Source organism: Ochlerotatus camptorhynchus, unplaced genomic scaffold, assembly GCF_037179485.1.
Source record: "Ochlerotatus camptorhynchus isolate MF236.1 unplaced genomic scaffold, CSIRO-AGI_Acam_v1.1 ptg000055l, whole genome shotgun sequence".
Taxonomy (NCBI): domain Eukaryota; kingdom Metazoa; phylum Arthropoda; class Insecta; order Diptera; family Culicidae; genus Ochlerotatus; species Ochlerotatus camptorhynchus.
Window position 1 is genome coordinate 3,265,129 of NW_027040545.1, and position 22,146 is coordinate 3,287,274.

General features: G+C 38.5%; 1 protein-coding gene across 1 annotated transcript in view; it reads right to left on the bottom strand.

The window, feature by feature from the left end:
• Positions 1-284: 284 nt before the first annotated feature.
• LOC135717434 (uncharacterized) overlaps positions 285-22,146 on the bottom strand; it is a 38,363-nt gene continuing 16,501 nt past the window's right edge. Inside the window, exons 3-7 of the mRNA XM_065239524.1 lie at positions 21,007-21,129; positions 14,522-15,196; positions 14,317-14,427; positions 567-872; positions 285-467 (exon numbers count right to left, since the gene is read on the bottom strand). Of these exons, the coding sequence (XP_065095596.1) occupies positions 371-467; positions 567-872; positions 14,317-14,427; positions 14,522-15,196; positions 21,007-21,129 (1,312 nt within the window). The 3' untranslated portion in view covers positions 285-370. The remainder of the gene's footprint in view (positions 468-566; positions 873-14,316; positions 14,428-14,521; positions 15,197-21,006; positions 21,130-22,146) is intronic.

The following is a 22,146-nucleotide window of genomic DNA, read 5'->3' on the forward strand; positions in this document are numbered from 1 at the left end:
ACTTTCACTTCTTCTCGGTTTACGCATGCGTGCGGGGAAGCAAAATCTCCTTAATTCAATTGATTGTTATCTCTACCGTAGCTAAGCACACCACAATTCATCCGCCTCCGGAATGCGGTTGAGTGTCACTTTGGATTGGTCCTCGAAACGTAATTATAGAAATCGGAAGAAAATAAAAGCTAAATTTTGCCGCTGCGTGCCTCCGCCAAAGTGGTTTATTGTTTTGCGGTGAACGATCCAAGATACCTTTGAGATACCTCTACGACAACGAGGCAATTACTAGGACGACGATGGTGATGGTGATGAAGAGACGGATAACCAAGCAACCAATCGACGATATGCTTGCTTGCCTGCTTGGATGGGTAACAGATTAAGTGCTTTCACAGTGGAATCTCGAGCAGTCATCGTCTTTGACGGCGCGGAAAATTTCCTCCAGCCCACTCTGACGGGCATGATCGGCAGGTGTCCTACAAACAAATTGTCAGCAGAAGAGGAGAAATGATTGATTAGTCGACAATGACGAATTTTTAGCAACATCCAAAAAAAGGAACACTCATTGCACTTACTCATTGGCAATTTTCCACAACATTTTGAAAAGTATGTCAGCATCATGATTGATTCCCAGCCGTGCCATCTCACAAAACGATTTCTCCTCGCAACTGCTGCCACTTCCTTCGCTGCCAAAAAGGGCAGTTAAATTTGGCCACCGGCTTGGGTCACTTTGACTCATGGACAGGGCGTTGATGAATCCGACCAATGGATTCGCTGGAGCCGTGTCGGTGCCTTGATCCTCCGATCTCTGTCGACTGGGATTCGTGAAACTGCCTCCGGTGCCACTGATTGGCGTAGAGGTTTGCATTTGTCCAGGATTTCTAAAATAAAAATTACAAAAACGAAATTAAATCATTTCATTCCCGAGCCTCAGTAAACAACAAATGCCGAAGCGGCCTACGACGGGACGAGAGAGCAACAGGTTATAGTAGGCCACGGCATCATCGCTCGGTTGGAAACCAGAAAGTCAGTGCCTACTTGGTATGAGAAGGAAAATCCCAGCAGCTAAAGGTTACGTAAAAATTCGACATACTCTTTCTCCGTGGCTGGCTTGTTTCTTCGCTCTCGTACCGTGCTATGTAATTTCACTTTTATTCGCCATAATTTGGACACTCGCGGCTTCTCTTCCTGGCCGAGTGACCGGCCGTGGTCGGTGGCCGACCGACCACCGTACTGACTGACTGACTGATGCGTTTGGACTTATTATCGCGGTAGTTTTAGGCACGTTCGCTCATGGCATCGAAAATGTAAGCCAAACTTTGTATCGCGTAACAAATTCGATTACTCCAGCATCAGCCATCCAGCTGATGGAGTGATTTAAATCTTACTATTTTTTTATTGTTCAATTTCTTACGCACTGACTGCGGCGAAGCGTTCGGTGTTCGGTATTGGAAGAAAATTAGTTTTTGTTGGTTATACAAATGCTTCCATAATACACATCATACTGGACACAAACAACAGGTACAACGGGTTGTTATATGCCCAAATCCGGAACAGTCAGTGCCAGTGTGTTACTAAAGCTGCGTTGCATGGGAAAAGTGGACCAATTTTCGGTGGATGGTTAGCTGATGTGTTTGTTATTGGCTTGAGTTGCGCAATGACCGATATGTGGGTCGATTTACCGAATGCTATATGCATGAAAATCAACGAATAATATGTGTAGCTGATGAGCGGTCACTACTGCTGGGATCAATTACCAGGAACTGATCAATCAACGCATGGGCTTAGGATGAGTTTCGGAAAGATTATTACGCATTACGTAGTAACTTTAACTTTCAAGCGACTTGAGAGGCAGGTTATGAACATAGCCGTGTGACCTCCCTCTAGTCATTTTGAGCACAAACTAGATACTGAAGATAAGTAATACAGAATAGGTGAATAGAGCATATCTTTAAGGGATGGTCAACCAAAAACGGTCAAATAACTTTCTTTTTCTCAGAGACAGCACTTTCAGACAACAGTAGCGGCTTTGCGTCAGGAAAGGCAGCTAATGTATTCTAAAAACATTCCGAGGGATGCTTCAAAGCTTCAACAAAGAAGTGAAACTAAACTATGAAGTAATGAAATTGGGTTGTTAGCGGAATGCTAAATAAAACAGCAAAAAAGGTTATCTTCCATTTAATTCCACTTAATTAATTTTGGTATCCATGACAGATACGTATTTCGACTACAATGTGCAGTCTTCATCAGTGTCATTCCCACTAAAGAACTTATCAAAATCTAACCCCCTTAAGTACTCATCCCCTAGGTAAAAAAAAGTCAAGATCATAGGTATAAAAATGAAACTACAATGTGTTGAATCGGAACCTACCTAACTAATAAAAACCAAAGATTTAAGTAAGCTAAAGGAGAAAAATCTATAAAACTCTCTAAAAAGGAAAATCCCCAAAGGCTTGGTAGCCATCATAATGAAGTAATGAAATTGGGTTGTTAGCGGAATGCTAAATAAAACTGCAAAAAAGGTTGTAGGTTGTAAAAACAACACATTGTAGTTTCAACAACACAAACTGATGAAGACTGCACATTGTAGTCGAAATACGTATCTGTCATGGATACCAAAATTAATTAAGTGGAATTAAATGGAAGATAACCTTTTTGCTGTTTTATTTAACATTCCGCTAACAACCCAATTTCATTACTTCATTATGATGGCTACCAAGCCTTTGGGGATTTTCCTTTTTAGAGAGTTTTATAGATTTTTCTCCTTTAGCTTACTTAAATCTTTGGTTAGGTAGGTTCCGATTCAACACATTGTAGTTTCATTTTTATACCTATGATCTTGACTTTTTTTTTACCTAGGGGATGAGTACTTAAGGGGGTTAGATTTTGATAAGTTCTTTAGTGGGAATGGCACTGATGAAGACTGCACATTGTAGTCGAAATACGTATCGGTGGAATTAAATGGAAGATAACCTTTTTTGCTGTTTTATTTAGCATTCCGCTAACAACCCAATTTCATTACTTCATTATGATGGCTACCAAGCCTTTGGGGATTTTCCTTTTTAGAGAGTTTTATAGATTTTTCTCCTTTAGCTTACTTAAATCTTTGGTTAGGTAGGTTCCGATTCAACACATTGTAGTTTCATTTTTATACCTATGATCTTGACTTTTTTTTACCTAGGGGATGAGTACTTAAGGGGGTTAGATTTTGATAAGTTCTTTAGTGGGAATGACACTGATGAAGACTGCACATTGTAGTCGAAATACGTATCTGTCATGGATACCAAAATTAATTAAGTGGAATTAAATGGAAGATAACCTTTTTTGCTGTTTTATGAAACTAAACTTGTTTTGACAATTATTATCATATTCTAATTGGAGCCTATAAATTTTGTCTACATGCCAAATTTTTACCCCGATTGTAATAAATGAATTAAAATTGTCTTTTCCTTGTGTAATAATTGATATTCACACACCCCGCCCAAGTTAAAATTTTGGTTTTATCATAGTCTTGTAAAACATGGTTTGGAGTTGAAGCCTTTGAAGCCTTGCAATGTTACTTGGGCTGGGCTGTTATAAAACGCTTACTGCAGACCTTTCCAGACGCTAGATGGTGTTATATTCTTGCCCGCTGAGTGATATATGGAAAGTAGAAGAGTGGAGTAAGGTAAACGCTCCTATAGTTGTGGTACGTTAGGAGCGCTTGGTTGCTATAGTTGCTTATGGAGACTCCATAAGCACATATAGGAATCAAAAGCTTCTAACGTACCACAACCATAGAAGCGTTTACCCTATATTGTTAATATAATATATTTGGTAGCATGAATCTTCCACAGATATTAAGACCATTTTGGCTCAAGCTTCATATTATAAAAGGGCATATGTATTTTCATTAGTACTATGTTAAGTACTAGGAAATGTTTAAACGAGCAGTCACGCCGTACCTGGCGATCAAATTCAATTGTTGTTCAGCTGGACGATACCCGTCTGGTAGAGGAGAGTTTAGTTCAGATGTGATTCACTAGGTAGCGTCAGAGTACAAATACAATTCATCTAGTGATTACTCAGGATCTTGAACAGATAAAAGTTTCCTGTCTTTAGCAAAGCTATTCAAATGGACGAGACCCGTTCCGTAGTGAACAATTTAATTCGAAATTGACTCGCTAGGTGGTGCCAATGTTCAAATAGAGTTCTTCTAATGATTAATCAGAATCGTGACGAAATTGAAGTTTCTTGTCTTCGGCAACGTTGTTAATCTGGATAAGACCATTCTGGCAGTGAACAATTTAGTTAGGATCGAATCACTGGTTATCGCTAGAGTGTAAAATTTTTATTTTTATTTATATGTCCTTAACCTGATGTTAGGGTAAAGTTGTATATCTAATCCATCTAACAGTGTTTGCAAATATAGTTAAGGTTTTATCACGTTAGTTCGGAACTGACTAACTATAGTGCTTTTAAACAGAATTAAACCGGGTTCCGTCCGTAGCAGTGTGTAGCCGCGTGTGCTGCCATGTTTTTTTTCTGTAGTGCTACGCCTCCCGAAATATGCCAACAGGCAAAACATGTGTTTTCGTGAGTGTAAAAGTGAAGTTATGGACTCCAAAAGCTGACAGAATGTGTCTCAGTTGCATTTCGGAAATATGATTTTCCAATAGAAGAGAAAACAAAATTTCACAGAGCAAGCAGAACCGCTAATGTTAGATTCAGATGACAACGATTCAGCAGCAAGGACACAATACATAAGCTGATTACAACTAGATATAAAAATATGAAATGCATCCTACTAAATACGTGTCATCTACAAAGCAGGAATTGCTTTGATGATGGAAGTGTACACGCAGTACCAATATACATTTTATATCGGTACTACGTTTTTTGTGGGGCTTGTTGTAAGTGAAAGTAACCTCGGAATGGACGTGAGTGACCAGGCATTCTGAAATGGGTTACTAAATCTCAACAGAGCTATCTCCTTTCAACTTCCGGGCTAAAATTGTTTGCAATGGGATCAGTATAAGCTAATAATAGATTATATTACAAACATTTTTCTTCCATAAAAACACTGCCGGGCGGTGGACGTTGGATTGTATACGCAACGGCAACGGCAGTTAACGCTAGATTTGGCTTTACACGATATTTTATGTAAATTTAAGCGGGATATTGCATAAATTGCAAACAATTTCAGCTCAAAATTAATCGAGGGAGACCTTACACGATGGTTAAAATTTATATATTTTTTTGTACGAGGGAACCCATGTATATTTCGAGGGTACTTCGAACGCTGAATAACAAATAGGATTCTGGTGAATCAAAAGATAAAATTCGGATCACGCATAAGTCACGAAAGCCATGAGTGGTAAAGTTACCAAATAAACCCAAGAAAGATTGCAAAGAATCTCAATCGAAATTCCAGAAGGAATTGCGGAGATAAATCTTATTTGGAATTTTGAAGAATCCCTAGAGAAATTTTGGAGAATCTAAGCATTTGAAAATTTGAAGAACTCTCATAAGGATTCAGGTGAATTTACAGATCTACAAAATAACACATCGAAGAATCTCATTCAGACATAGCTTAGATAAATTCTCAAGAAAGATTCCGAATAATCCCAACAGAAATTTTAAATAATTCCAAGAGAAATGCAGTCAACTATCTACGACAAGATATTGAAGTTATAGAATTATCGACTTGTAGAACACAACAACAAACGTTTTGTTCATTTACAATTTTAAGATGAATCCTGTATTATTCCATCTGACTATATCTTATATATCTTATATCTGACTTAATTTATTTGAATTCGAAAAATAATTCATGAACTCAACCACGGGAGATTTGAAGTGGTTAATTGGGAATATACAGCCAATATTAAAAAAAGCTAAACAATAAGATTGTCAATTCGGATGTCCCATGAAAGGTTCTGGTCCATATGGTTTTGGCCAGGTTTTGGTTACCTCAAGGACGCCAACTTATATCATTCTCTGCGGAGGATGATAGGAAATGTAACTAACATTTAATGTAATAAATTTTTGGTTTGCGTGAAGCTTTCACCATGATAGTGCTCAATCAAATGGCGTTCAGCCTGTTGGTATCTGGCCTAATCCTCCAAATTATAAAAAAAAACTACAAGGGACAGCTCTTTGGGGTTGTAAGATTACTTGGTCTTGTATAATTAATGTCATTTGTTAACTGCAGCAGGAACTTGTGTTTTATGTAGGAACAGGAATTTGAGCGGGGTTCAATCTGTTTATACTCTTTAGTATGACGCGCTTGGCATAGATGGCCCACAGCGACTCACGAAGAGCTATTGATGCCGATCAATATCAGTGCGGCTTCTTCCCTCCTTCTATGGGTCCTCATGTGGGCTGCAGCTCGCTGCTTGCAGGCAGTCTTTCGTTGTGTACTGGATACCAATGTTCAACACCACGCGCCGGAAGCACTGCTGCAGCCAGCGTTGCCAGTATGCCAGATTTATCTGGATTTTCGAGATTTTTAGTCGTCTTGCCAGATACATAGACAGACCACGTATATTTCCAGATTTTTAAAATATGTTCCAGATTTTCTCAGATTTTTTAAACATGTTGCTTTCAAAATAAAAAGCCAAACTTACTACTTTAATTATTAAAGGCTATCAACGTTGGACATTATTGGAATTTTAAGGTAATTCTGGAAATAGTTCATAGTTAAGTGTGAAGCGAATTCCTTGTGAAATCATAGGAGAATTTCAAGCTACTTCTGAGTCGAATTACATCCATCTTTGTGGGCTTCGGGGTCGTGCGGCGTCACCCATCATTTAGGCGTATTGTGAGTGCCACGAAGTGAGGGTTCGATTCCCGCTCCAGCCTGTGCAAATTTTGGCAACCTGAAAATTTCCCTACTGTTCTAATGGGTGTGGTGTGTTGTCCGTTGTCTAGTGTTAAATATTCAGTCTGTGCAAACTCTGGTTGAAGACGGTGTCAATTGTCTTGTCAACTTTGATGACAATTGCATGGAGATTTTGTCAATAAAGGAAATACAATCCGGAAAAGAAATCAAAGAAAATTCTTATGATGAAGCTTAAGGAGTATGCTGATGCGAATTGTGAGAAAAATTTCAATGGAATTCTGTCCAATGTTTCTATGGAGATTAATTTAAATAAAATTTTAAGCGCAATTTCTGGGAGACTTTCAAACCCATTTTGGCAAAGTACTTGAGTACTTAGGTAATACTGAAAAGGATTTCAAACCTATTCTAACCTTACCTTTGTAAAGCAGTTTAAAGGGAATTATTGGATAAGTCTGAGAAGAGTGTGACGGTTATTCTGAAGAGTGTACCAAGGAAATTGTCAAGATTATTTTAAGAATTTCATAGAGAAAAATGGACACAAAATTGAGCCAATTTTTGGGAATTATTACCAATTTGAGGGAGTTGTGGAATTAGAGAGTGATTTATAAGAGATTTCAAGAGGTTATGCTAAGAACTCTTGGAATGTTACTGGAAAAGTTTAGATATTTTCAAGAATATTTTAAGGAAATATAGAAAAGAAATATGATGGAGTTCTAGGATGATTCAAATTGAACTAAAAAAAGGCGAAGATATCCTGTGAAGAGTTCCAAGTAAATTCAGACTAACAAAAAATTCATGATCAGGGACGCAGGAAAAATATAAATTCCAGAATTTAGAAGCATTGCAAGATCCTGAGACTTCAAAAACTGAAGCTATCAGACTTTCATTTTAGTTATATAATAAAATTATTCTTTGGCATAATGGTCATGCGAATAGTTGAGTTACCCGTAGTTTAGGTAAACTGTGTGTGAGTTCCACGATGTTAGGCTTTGATTCCTTCTTCAGCCCGGTGAATTTTGCTTCAAAATAAAATTGCCTACTGGTTTGCTAGGTGTTGTGTGTTGTATGATGTCAAGAATTAAACTGTAAGTCTGATCAACCTCAGAGTAATATTGGAATTATTTAGATCTAATAAAATCTATAAATCCTGTTACTGCATCAAATAGTAAGGACTACATCGACTATTAGTTCAAAAAATCCTTCCCATCAAATTTCTTTGATTCTTTGCTTCTCATTCTTTTTAAAAAAGTTACAGTTTAAAAAACAATTCTAACCATATTTTCTGCTGTTTTTTACCCACATTTAACTCAATTTTTGAAATGCTGCGTAATGGATATTTGAACTTTTTGGGCACACCGTGTTAATACTTTTCAACTTTTCGATGATTTTGGCAATGCTAACAAGTTATTTGCTGAAAATGTAATTTATCACCATTCAATGCGTAGAAATATTCCTGATCGATTGGTGATAAAATTATTGAAATTGGTTAAGGGGAAGATGCGTTATTAACGTTCAAAATCTGTCATAATTTCGTTACATGTTCCATTTTCGGTTTTCACAAAGTGTACCCCCTTATAGACATCATCGTCGAAACATTTCAAAACTTGGCTACATCCTTATTTTGTTATGATGTGGAACTTTAAAGTTTTTAGAATAAATGGGAAACGGAAATTCAAAATAGGTTAACTTGCTTTTCATAAATTCACACATTGTTCAAAATTGCCCAAACTTAAGATTTAGATTGAGAAAACTGCATAGTTTTTTTCATTAAAGTTGTTTTGCTAAGCTTTGTTGAAAACCCCAAATCTGTGCAAAAAATATCAATTTCTTACTTACATTTGTCTAAGCACTCCACGCATCCAATATTCGAAATGACTATTAATTGCCTCCGTTCAAAATTACCTGGCTAACCAAATCAACATAAAATATTCCTTCCACTAAAGTCTGCAGCCACACTCTGCACAACTCTGCCTGCGACAATCTCATTAACGACAATTTGAACTGCCAACTTCCTGAATGGCAATCTGCGTAGAAGTTGAAATAAACGAGTCAACTTAGTCACTGCCAGCCGCAATCACCCAGGAATGTGACTATCCTGAGAAGTGTGTATATGTGTGCTGGCTGGAAAAGCCCTCTCAAAAGCCACAAACATTTCTCATAAAAATTATGATTACACCAGGCACTCAAGTTGAAAGTGAAAACTGTTTGGTTCGATCGTTATACAAATACCTATCAGCGCGTCGTCGTTTTACTGTTGATGTAAGCTGCCTGCAATCGCCGGCCAACCTTAAAGCCTAAGTAGTGTTGATGAATGTGCTGTAGTAGGATGTAGTACAACCAACAAACGAAAACGAAAGATGAATGAACCGTAGACATAGTGACGAGCGATCGAGCGAGCGAGCGAACTCACATGTGATCCATCCATCCATCCCCGGGCCGACGACGCGACGGACGGCGAGACCCCTTTTCGTCCACGATCGTGCGCTTATCACGCGCGGAACTGGCGATGAGGATTGGCAACGTGGCCGTGTAGGGCGGTCGATCCTCCAACTATAGTCACTTCAACTTGTGCCAACTTGCTGCGGTTGTGGTATGTGCAGTGGTTATAACGTAATAACGATAATCGCATCAATGCCTTCTCCCTCATCTCGTCCGGGCGAGAGTGTTTTTAGTCAGGGTGAGTAAATAGCGAACTGGGCCTATGTGTTGATGCAAATCACATACAATAAACCGGAGAGCCTCGGGCGAGGGTGAACTCAAGGGTTCAGTGCTGATGTTGATGGAAAGTAATCTACGCTTTTGGGTGTATGTTTTGGAATGCTTTTCTCATCACACCTTCGCTGGCGGTGGTGCGGCTACCCTACCCTTTATGCACGGCTGATATTCGCTGCACTGTGGGTGTTGAGATGGTCAAAATCTGTTGTACCTCTCGGTGTAGATCACGCTCACGGATCATACAGGTCTGTATGTTCGATAGCAGCTATTGTTTCGGTACACTTTGTGCATTGTCCGCGCTGCCCATGAACGCATAAGCAAAAACCTGAAATAATCCACCTATGGCGAGATCTGACCCATCTTACGTGAACATGCCCAAAAAACAATTTGAGTTGATTAAAAGCTGAATAAGCCATTTTTTAGATAAGAAGGTTCGGGATTTTCCAAGAAGTCCAGAGAAATTAAGTTTTAAAATTAAATTAAATTAAAGGTAGCTTCCGAGTATTTCGAGTAGCTCCGTTAATTTTTTGCAGGAACTTTCAATACATTCCGAGGAATTATAGAATATTCTGAAAAATTCAGAATTGTTCCAAAAAATCTGGAAATCAGTGGTTTCTTCAGAGAAGTTCCATTTTCCATAAACAAAAAATTGGAACGCAAGAGAAGATTCGAGAATTTCTTGAAAATTTAGGGAATTTCATGAAGGAACACAAACTCCAGGCATGTCCTGAGATCTTCGTCAGGGCTAGTTTTAGATTAGGATCGTAAAACATTTTGCAACTTTATATACTCTGAAAAAGGCCAACGACCGCAAATTCTGTCATAAATCATCGTACCGTTTAGATTAGTATTTTTAAGCGAGCTAATTGCCGACAAGTTTTACCCGTACCTTAGTTTGAGTCAATGGAAACTAAATTGTGTGTAAATTCCCAAATTACAATTATAGTCGCTTAAGGATTGGAGATGGTCGGGCGCACATATGAAAAATCAGCTCTTAATTTACCATGACAGCACTATTATTACAGTGTGCTATTCATTGCCCAATTTTAGAGCCACGGTTGTAAAAATGTAACTTGGTGTCGGTCAGAAATTACTCGGAAAGTAGGGTTAATCGATAAGTGTCCACCTGTTACTTTTAACTAATATTTTAATTTAATCCGGCAATTCGGACACAGCCTAAGTTTTGTAAAACAGAAGCAATTTTTCTACCCGTCTTTTTTTTTTTGGTGGCACCTGCTGAGCACGGTGCTAGAAAGTGATAGACTTCATATCTTGATTACGTTGTTATCATAAATTGAATCGTGTTTGGCCAAAATTTGGAAGCTTTTCCAGGTAACCAAGAAGTATTAAAAGCAGCACGTTATCAGCAGCAAATGCTACTTAAAACCAACTTTTGGCAAATATGCGGCTGTTTTTTTTGCTCCATAAGCTAACGGTACTACTGTCCGACTGTTAACAACCGTTGGTAGCACACCATTTTTTTTTAATAATAATTAAAAGAGCATCTTGAGTTTATTTTATTTTCTCGTTTGGCGAAAATTGGCTTGCGACTATTGTGAATTTAATTACAGATTTACAACAGTTATGCATTTAAAATGCTCACGTCACGTCCCAAGCAGTTTTGAAAGTTTGTCAACGAACAACGTCATGAAGCTGGTCTGCCGTCGTCTATGATACATATTGGTATCGTGGCCTCATCTACGCCAGATATCTGTCAGCTGTTCTCTGACAAATTTGCTAGTGTCTTCACGGACGAGAGACTGAGTGACGACTATGCCCGACTGGCTGCCAGTTACGTACCACTCTCTGGTCAAACCATGAGCAGAATTGAAATCAATCCCGAGATATTTTCCAGGACTTCCTCGAAACTGAAGTCGTTGTACCATCCGGGTCCTGACGGAATTCCATCGGCATTCCTTAAACCGCACTTGGACAGATTGTTATCTCCACTGCTGCACGTTTTTCAACGGTCCGTGGACGTCGGCGTTTTCCCATCCTGTTGGATGCTAGCGCACATGTTTCCAGTACACAAGAAAGGCACCAAACAGGACGTTGTCAACTACCGTGGCATCATTTTGCTTAGCGCTGTTGCTAAATTGTTCGAAATCGTTGTTATGGAACCGTTTCTCGTTCACTGTAAGCCGTATATTAGTATCGACCAGCATGGTTTCATGGCTGGTCGCTCCACTGCCACTAACTTGTTGTGCCTTACTTCCTACATCTCTAACAGTATGTCGGATCGCGCTCAGACGGATGTCATTTATACTAACTCAAGACCAACAATTGAAATGGCCTTAACTCTATTTTGTAAACAAACCTTGTAAGGCCATTTTCTCGCGAACCGAAGTCGGCAAAGGCAAACCAACATAATGAACAGGTAGGGAAAATTCTCCTCTACCGATTGTGGTTAAGGTTTGCGAATTAAGGTTTCGGTTCGCGAGAAAATGGCCTTACAAGGTTTGTTTACAAAATGGAGTTAAGGCCATTTCAATTGTTGGTCTTGAACTTATCTGCAGCCTTCGGTAAATTGAACAGGCTAAAATTTGGACAGGCTTGGTATCCACGGCTGCCTTTTGCTATAGTTTCAGTCGTACCTCACCGATCACTATCTTACTGTTGTCATTGGTGATCCCCAGTCCCGTATGTTCACTGCCACGTCCGGCATACCCCAGGGTAGTCACCTAGGACCGCTGATTTTCCTGATTTACTTCAACGACGTGAATCTAGTAATTGAGGGACTACGATTAACTTACGCAGATGACCTCAAACTCTTCCTTCGAATTCACTCAATTGAAGACTGTTGCTTCCTTCAACTTCAATTGAATGCTTTTGGTGATTGGTGTATTCTGAATCATATGGAGATTAACCCGTCCAAATGCTCGGTTATCTCTTTTCCGCGCAAGAAAGAGACTATTATGCTCAAGTATGTTTTCTTAGGCACTGAAATTGAGCGCGTCAACCAAATTAAGGACCTAGGTGTGATTCTGGATGCACAACTCTCTTTCAAGCAGCACATCTCGTATGCCGTCGACAAAGCTTCCAAAATTCTAGGGTTTATCTTCAGGATTTCCAAAGACTTCACGGATATTTACTGCCTTAAATCGTTGTACTGCTCCTTGTCTCGCTTCATACCAGAATATTGCTCGGTTGTCTGGACTCCTCACTACAACAACGGTGGCGAAAAAGTTGAGTCTGTTCAGCGACGGTTTCTGAGATATGCGCTACGTAAACTACCGTGGACGGATCCCGTGGATAATTCAATGCTGCGCCTGCCCATACAGCGAACTAATTATAGCATGTTCAGCGCAATCGGTGGTTTACAGAGACTCTTCAATAGGGTCTCCGCACTATTTGACTTTGACCTGACTCGCCAGCTGTTTCGCCGGAGGTTTAGTTCGTGTTTTATATCAGTTTAGTTTGTCTAGCAATGTTCCTTTTTTACGAGATGACTATTGACTTATCAATGTTTAGTTTTAGTACTTTTCATGTTTAGTTTCAGGCATCATTGAGGCCTGATATTCCAGTCCTACTTCAAATAAAAAATAAATCCTGGTGTGGAAAACTATCCATATTTTTCCAAAATTCACAAGTTTTGAACGAGACAAGCGCCAGCCAAGCAAGTTCAAGCAGTGACCATTAACCAGTGTTACTATAATTCATAGTGATATGTGAAAAATAACTGTAACCATAACCATCTGGATATCAATCAGCTAAAACGACTTGCTTAATCACCGTAATGTTTTCATCAAGTTCACGATCCGTTTCTTACCTCGATATACTCCATGTTACGAGGAGAGGGCCTTGACGATTCCTCTCCCCCTTAAAAGTTAATGTTTTGACTGTTGACTTTATGCTACAGGCAGAAATTCATCTGGTTCCTACCCCATTTTATTTTTGAAACAGTTGTCTTTAATCCCGTTATAAAATATATTTCTTGAACACATGTCGAGACCCTGCTCCACAAGAAAATTCTTCGGGACAATGCACTTAACCAAACGCTAGTTTGCGACCGAGATGGAAATCGTACACACTAGGGTAAGCTAAATTTGCCGGAGAACTTGGCAATCCTAAAGTACACAGTTGTCAATTTTTGACGAAAAATAATGTACTGATCACTAGTAAATATCACTACTAGTAAATTTGCATTTTTTTAGTTTCGATAACAAAAGCGATTCAAATATTTAAACATCTTGTAAGCACAATATCATTTATTGATTTGCTTCTCTTGAAAGACATACGTTCCGTTTGATGAAGCACCAACGTTGGACTCCGTCCCCCTTGTGAAATGACCTTTGAAAATGACTAACAAATAAAAGGAAGCGCGGAAGATCGAGAAATAGGTAGCATCGGATTATCGAGAGTTGGATGAAAAATATGCTGACTGAAAGAATTTCAGATTATCGAGAGGATTCTGTACAACGGCAACTTCTCCAAATATCGACTATAGATGCAAAAAAAAAACAATTCAAAGAGCTTTGATTCAATATGTTGTCCAAAATTTGTTAGGAACAATCCACTGTGCGTTCAGTGTGCCGCGCGATAGGGCGTTGCTGTAGTCCAATCATTTGTGGTTGTGAGCTTCTTGAGGCATAACTCCCAACCACTTAGATAATTACTCCATGAAAACGAAACCCCCAGTACACACCTCCGTGAACTTGACTTTCACATAAATTCGCGGCGGCAACAGTATCAAATGACTCGCTCCTTTATCAATTGATCCCCTTGTTGTCAACTGATAGCTCTGAGACCACTTTCAGTCGACAGCAAAATTATGTAGGACTACTTACTGTGTCATGTTCGGATTGATGTAGACAACCTGCGGGGTTAGCGCGGAGATAATGAACCCGATCGGGATGGCCGCCGTCAGTACGTGGATAATCTTTTTCCACGGAGAAACACTGTACTCGAAGAAACAGACAGATAAATAGATAAAATGCTCATTAAGTTTAATAAACGACTGACCAGTGCGTGTAATTAATGCCAATTACTTACTCTTTGCCTGTGGTTTTCAACTTGGAGGGCGAACCAGCATCGACTGCCGCCGTCGAGGGCCCGAAGAAGTACTCTAGCGGATCGATCTTAGTACCATCGTTGCTGCTGGTGGTGCTGCTGCCGCCACTACTTCCTGTCTCGTCGCTGCTAAACGGCGTTTGACCAGCCTCGAAAGAGTACGGATGGTCACGCGGTGGGAACTTGAAATAATGGTGACCACTGATGATCTTACTCTCAAGGTCAGGGTTTTTGTTGTTTTCAGTGGGTTTTTCACCCTGCTGATGATCGCTGTCTTCCTCTTCGGGAACCCATTTCCATTTACCCTTTGGAGGAGTCAAGCGTGGTTTCGTCCTACTGAAGGGACTATCGGAGCCTTCGCCGCCGTGACTGGACTGTCCATTCGGTAACCAGAGAAATTTACCACTCTTGTGATGATCGAATTTTGGCGGCCAATTGGACTTGATCTCGTCGCCATGGACCGATTCCGGAAAATGGATGTGGTTTGCACCGAACCATTTGGAATCGTTGTCAACTACGGTGGAAGGGTAGGTTGCATCCACTGGAGAGCTTTGACGGAAGGGACGATGGACTGCGGTACTGTACATGTGAGTTACCTCTGGTGATGGGATGAATTCTTTGGGCGCTGGTGCCTGCCGGTTCGGATGCCTGTCGTAGCTGGAACGGTTAAGACATTTTGATGAATTTTGCATTGATGACAAAGCAAGCGGTGCCATTTAATTTGAAATTCGCTCCACACTGTGGAAAGAGATCGAAGTGTGCTTTGGTCGGATTTGACGTAGGGTGTCGAATGGCTTTAGCCCCCCGGAAACCCTATTACAAGCAACTTGCAACGCTCATTCTCTGCAGCATGATAAATTACATAAGGTCTGTTTCCATACTTGCTTTTCTGTAAGATTATGTACAGCAAAAAGCAAATAATATTCCCGTACTTTCTGCAGCATATGTTTTCTTACAGCAACTTACAGAAAGTTGCAGCTACTTACAGCAAAAGCGAAAAAGGAACGGGATCAGACCTTTAGGTATTTTGTGAAGAAAAATAATCGAAAATCTGCTCAAAATTTGCTTTAAATAGATACAGTAAAGCAACTTTTGAATAGATTTTCGATTAATTTTCTTGAAAAAAATCCTTGTCTCAAGGAGGAGGACAAGCATCTCGTAACCCTATTTGTATTTATATTTTTCCCACGGATAGATTTCCCACTCAATTTAATAAAATTTGCGGTTTATTTTAAGATAACATGCTTAAATGACGTAGCATTTGAGATGGGAAGAGAGGCAGTTGGAGTCCAGAAAATTGTCTCCTATGCACAAATCACATAAATATTGCTTGAAAAAATAGTTCATTAATTTGAATGAAAGTTGAAAATCGTATTTGATCAATTTTGAAGGGTACGTTGTGCAGGGTGGCCATTAGACTGATGCAAAATTTTAAATGTTCGCTCCACAGTGCTTAAAAGGTACCAAATTAGGTCCTGCTTAGCCTCCCAAAATTTAAACTACTTTAGTAAGAAACTGACTTGGCACAAACTGTTTAAAGTTTATATGGGAATTACTATGGGAAAACTTATGTTTTTGTTCATATCTATCTTACAATTTATCACATCACTATGCTTTTAAAATGATAGCAGTGATTGTAGCAAATTTTCTCAACTACAACTTTGTTGAAAACTACTTTGCAATCAACTGTTCAGCAGGTAACATTGGTGTTTCTGGTGCGAAGAATAGAGCACAAATATCATGGCTACTATGTCACACTGCGGAATACAGTGTTGCCTACAAAACAGCTTCTTGATCATGTGATAAGATTATCAATCTCTTAAACAATTAATAACAATTTAATTTGACATTTGGTTGAAAAACGCTGTTGGGCAAAGTTGTATGGAAAATGAGCAGAAGACAATGAACAAAAAGTCATAGTAATTTCCATATAAACTTCGAATAGTTTGTGCCAAGTCAGTGTCTTACCCAATAAGTTTAAATTTTGGGAGGCTAATCAGGACCTGATTTGAAACTGTTTGAGCACTGTGGAGCGAAAATTTCAAATTTTGCATCAGTCTAGTGGCCATTGAACTGAGAAAAGCGGAAGAACCAAGAACTAGCCGGGCATCTAAAACAACCGAGAAGCAACCGGGAATTTGATTAGAACATGAAAATATGCTTTACTTTAGAATTCCCTGGACTTCTAATTATCATCCTTATAGAAAACTACTTTGAGTTAATTTTTAGCTCTCCTTACAATTTGTTTGAAATACTTCGCATAAAAACCGGGAATTTATATATTTTAGTAAAATTTCTTTGGAATTTCAAACTCATTTTCTAAATAATTCTTCACAGTGTCAGAGTTCTCAAATTTAGTCCAAGTCCAAGAGTCATGATTATTTTTTATTCTGAGATGTTGAAAATAACGCCATGTTTGAAATTTTTGTAAGTTCAAGAAATTGAACAATTGGTTCTTGAAAACATCAAATAATTTCTTAGTCCGAAATCTCAAATGTTAATCCTCATTATTTTATATAACAATTTCTATGTTCAATCTATCAGCAATGTTCGGCCTAGTGCTCTTCGAAACATTTACAAGAAACTTAGAAAAATGTCATAATCAGGGCTCTACATTTTCGAAGCTCTAAAATGAACTCGAGTTTTGTTTCTCTCATACAAACGTGTTCAACGCTTCATTTCTATAACACCTAACTAGACTATCAGCAAGAAATGATAATGAAAAAGAAGCTCGCTTAGAAGGAAACGCTGGCTGTGGATCTTCTCGTCGTTGCTTTGCTCATCGCTTGCAATGTAAGTAACGTCGATTTTCTAGTTAAACGAAACCTCATTATGGCTTTCAATCCCCTTTCACGAACACTCTATCACCGCTCTTTCAATTTGTTTAAAATGCGTTATGTCCCGTTTTCGTTAATTTTTTTTAGATAAATATGTGGATGGAAGATAAATTAAACATATTACGTGTAATCTTCAAGTGTTTTCACGTGAGAAATGCTTTAAATACGTAATTTCATTTTCCGTCATATACGTCATGAAACCTCTGTTGATGTGTTTCATGAAAGAGAAAACGAGTCGAGCGCTCTTTCGCTCATCCGTTTCACCGAAGCTTGAAAGGAAGACCAATGGAACGACGGAAGGAAGAGAGACAAGCGATTGAACATTTGTTTGTGCACGCCGACTGAGGTTCTAGAATGCTGCGAAGCTGTTCTACCTTAACAGAAAAAGAAAGCCAGCAGTCTCTTCGTCGCATCGATTTGGTCGATTGAAGCTGATATTGTGACGCCCTGGTCATAATTATGTGATTTTAAAATTTCGAACTGCACAAAATTATCTAAAATTAAAATTTGGCAATTAGTTGCGATCTTTAAGCTTTAAGAATTTTACATTTAATGAAAACTCATAGTGTTGCTCAATTGCTGAAATCAACCATAACGGCAAGGGCTTAATCATATTTAGCTATTTATATTAAACCGAGAAAATACGTTGGGAACAGACCGGAAATTGAATTTTTTTATTTGTCATTTTCAGAAAAGCAAGCATTTTTGATTAGCTTTCAAATAAACATAAGCTTATAAATCTTAAAATTGCACTTTAATGTTTTTGAAGTTTTAACAGTATTTTTTATAAATTTTCATAAAAAATTCGTGATATTTTTTTTTATATAAAAGCAATCTAGTTTTCTACAACTTTGTCTCAGGCGTCATTTCGATTATATGAGCCGTTTTTGGGCTATGATAGATTTAAAAAATATCGAGTACGCCATTTTGAAAAATTAGTCATGAGTCAAAATGGCCGAATTCCAATACAAACATAGTTTATTGCCATTAACGAACAATTGTGCGAAGTTTCATGGAATTGTGAGAGGTAAAATCTAAAATGTGTTTATTTTTGTCGTTATTTGGTTTGGACTGCGCTGAAATCTCCTAACGAATTTTGAGGTGAAAATTCCAGGGGTATTTCGAAATGAATTCTAAGGGTAAATCTAAAAGAGTTCTAATTAGAATTCTTTTTTAGTTTTAAAGAGAATCTTCAGAGAAGTTTGTAAGACTTCAGAAAATCTTCAGGAATTTCATAAAAGTTCAAATCCGCAAGTTCAAATCAGATCTATAAGAAAGTACAGTAACAACATCATCAGGAGAATCGCAAGAACTACAGAGAAAATCCCGATGTTCGCGATCAAAGAAGATCAAAGAATCTCTGAGCAATGCTATTGACTAAAGTGACATTGCAGATATTTTACATAAGAGCAGATCCACGGCAAATGAGGAATCGGAAAAACTCGACCTACTCCGATTTGTGAATCAATGACATTGTTTAAAAAAAATCGGTCAAATTCGTCTTTGTAATTTTTCAATAAATTGTAGTACAAAGAAGTCAATTCTTATCGAAATGGCGTCTGAGACAAAGATGTAGAGAAACGTAAAGTCGTTCTGAGAAAAATAAACGTGTTATTTTTTATTTAATAATTTTGAGTAAATTTTTTTTAAAAGTTATAAATTCAAATATCTTAAAAAGTATATTTTCAATTTTGATTTATTTTTTAAATCTCATAAAAAAAAACAAATTTTTGGAACATTTAAAACCATGGTCACTTGAAAATTCACAAAAATCGTTGAACAAGAACGTTTTGAACAAATTCTGCACAAGAAACAATACTTGACAAATTCTCAATTGTTATCTGTGCAAAAATTACATAAAAGAGCTTGTTAACAAGAAGTTTAAAGATATGACTAAAAGTGGATTCAAAGTGTTTTTTATGTTACTTCATACGCGAAGTTAACGATTTTCAGAGTTGGTTGGAAATGCTAACATGAAGCTTTAGTGTGATGATTTATTAGCTAGAGAATGATCTTTAGAAGAGGGTAGGTGGATAGTTCCGTTAGAGTACGGCAGTATGAAAATTGAATAGAAGTTGAAAATGAGCGAAGGGCCATTAAAGCGACAGTTTACAAGATAGACGCACATTTTTGCCTAGCCCGTACGATGTACGCGGGGACTTGAAGTATGTCTCCAAGTCCACAGGCAAAAATGTGGGGCTTTAGGTAGTGATGAAAACGTCGCTAGAACTATTCCACAGCCGCAGTCAGTTTATGAGCAACAAGAGGGACGCACATTTTTGCCTGTGGACTTGGAGACATACTTCAAGTCCCCGCGTACATCGTACGGGCTAGGCAAAAATGTGCGTCTATCTTGTAAACTGTCGCTTTAATGGCCCTTCGCTCATTTTCAACTTCTATTCAATTTTCATACTGCCGTACTCTAACGGAACTATCCACCTACCCTCTTCTAAAGATCATTCTCTAGATAATAAATCATCACACTAAAGCTTCATGTTAGCATTTCCAACCAACTCTAAAAGTGGATGTTTTACGATTTTTATCAATTTTTAAGTGTCCATAGTTTAAAATACTCCAAAAGTTTTAAATTGTTATGAGCAGTATTTTATAAATAAATTATAAAAATTGAAGATATACGTAATGAGATTTTTCCTTTTTAGCACTTTTTGGAAATTACTATAAAGTGTATATTTTTCCCAGAAAGACTTTACTTTTCTAAACAACTTTGTCCTAGACGTCATTTCGATCAGAAGTGACGTTTTGTGGTACAATATTTTGAAAAATTTCAAAGATGCTGTTTTGAAAAACATTACTTGATCCAAAATGGCCAAGTCAGAGAGCTTCAGGAATGGACAATTTGGAAAATTTAAGAGTCTTCACGGAGGTTCAGAGATGTTTCGGCAAGTTTAAATATTCTTTTTCTTTTCGGATCTGAAGACTTCAGGGAAGTCTAGATGATTTCACAAAAGTCCAACAAAATTCAAAAACTTGCAAAGTTTAAACAATTTTAAGAAAGTGTAGAGATTTTTCTATCGTTAAGTGAACTTCAGGAAAATTAAAGGATCTTAAGGGCTGCCTTATGAACATTTGGATACTTGCGGAAACTGTAGATTAGTTCTGATAGCTTTAGGAATCCATCTTAATATTTTCCAGAATCTCTCTTAAGCCCTTTGTACTCGCCCGCCAATTGTCTTATTTTTGAATTCTCGTGTGATTTCCCCAGGATCCCCCTTCCGTTGCCATTTGTTAGTTATGTACTAGGACGATGAAACGAGCATGACATGATTAGTATTTTTTATTTTTATGGCGAGCTTATTGCAGATAAGTTTTACCCATCCCCAGTGTCAATAAGTGTGATCTAAATTATGTGTACATGCAATTATACATTATTTTACTGAAAATTATGGGTTCTCTTCATAGGAATTTGAGGTAAACGGGGGGCGCACTTAATAAAAAATAGTAAGTAACCAGCTTTAAATTTACCATGACAGCACTAATTGCATTATTTTATCGTTGTGGACTAAAAATGCTCCTTAGACTTTTCACAAACCCGAAGTCCAGACCACAGTGTTAAAAATATACAAATACGATTATGTAATGGCAGCTCGATGAATGCTGCGTGATACTAACCTTCTGTCGTTCGTTCCATTTTTCGACAGCCGAAACGCATTGGTGTACAGTTGACGTTTCTTGTATCCGGAAATTTGATGCTGTACTAGATTGGCACCCACGATGTCCTTCAGCACGCTATCTCTGTAAAATCGAAACCAAACAAAGGCAACCGAAAACAATAAGTTTAAAAATAGAAACACATAAATCATGCAATCCCGCACCACCCCCAGACTCTATAAATATATCCGTCCTTTATCAAACCGATCATCATCATCGTCATGTAATTCAATTTGAGTTTTAATTGCCATCTGAGATAAGAGCGAACGAGTGAAAGTGTATCGTAACACGTTTTACCCCACTGCACCGTGTGCATTGCTGTGGAGGCAGTCAGTGCGCACTCTAGCAAGCCATGACTTGATGGTAGTGATGGCAACTGCCAGCAAACGACAACGATGGCGGGTGGCGGCAAGTAACTATGGAATGTTCCGTCTGCCGGCCGTGGTGGTGAACTGCTGCACCTTAGACGATGCACCGCGCACGCGGCGGGCAGTTCCGATACATACGGATTGAACTCGCATTTGACGCGTACGCCGCGTCGTGATTTCAAGTATCCCGCGCAAGCAAACGGTCTCTTCCGCATTATCTGCACTGGCAAACCGTCTTCCTCGATGGGTTGTGCAGAGAGAGAGAGAAAATGGGGAGGGAAACCATCCACAAAAAGCGGGGTGCTTTCAACAGCAGGTGCATGTAATTTACCACAATAATTAATTTAACATGAGTAAACAACAGATTACGACTGGGGTTTTCGAGTTCCAAATCTTGTTCCGGTATGTCAGTCAGTGCGCGCGCACACAGACACACAGTAGGCAGCAGGCTATGAATGGTTGCTGTTGGTTACGGCGTGGAAAACGGGGCTCATTACAGGTTAATGTCTTAAAAGCATTACTTAACTTGAAAACGGATCAATTAAAAAAAACTGTCACATCTATAAATTTCTGATCATTTGAACGTTTGATGGCATGTTACGAAAAAAAAACTTAGCATTCTTTAAACTCGAGTAAAATATCGCGATGTTGTTTTGCTGGAACTTTCCCGGTGCATTTTCCAAACAACCACCGCCAACCCAGAAACCGAATAACGTAAGCACTTGCCGTGCGC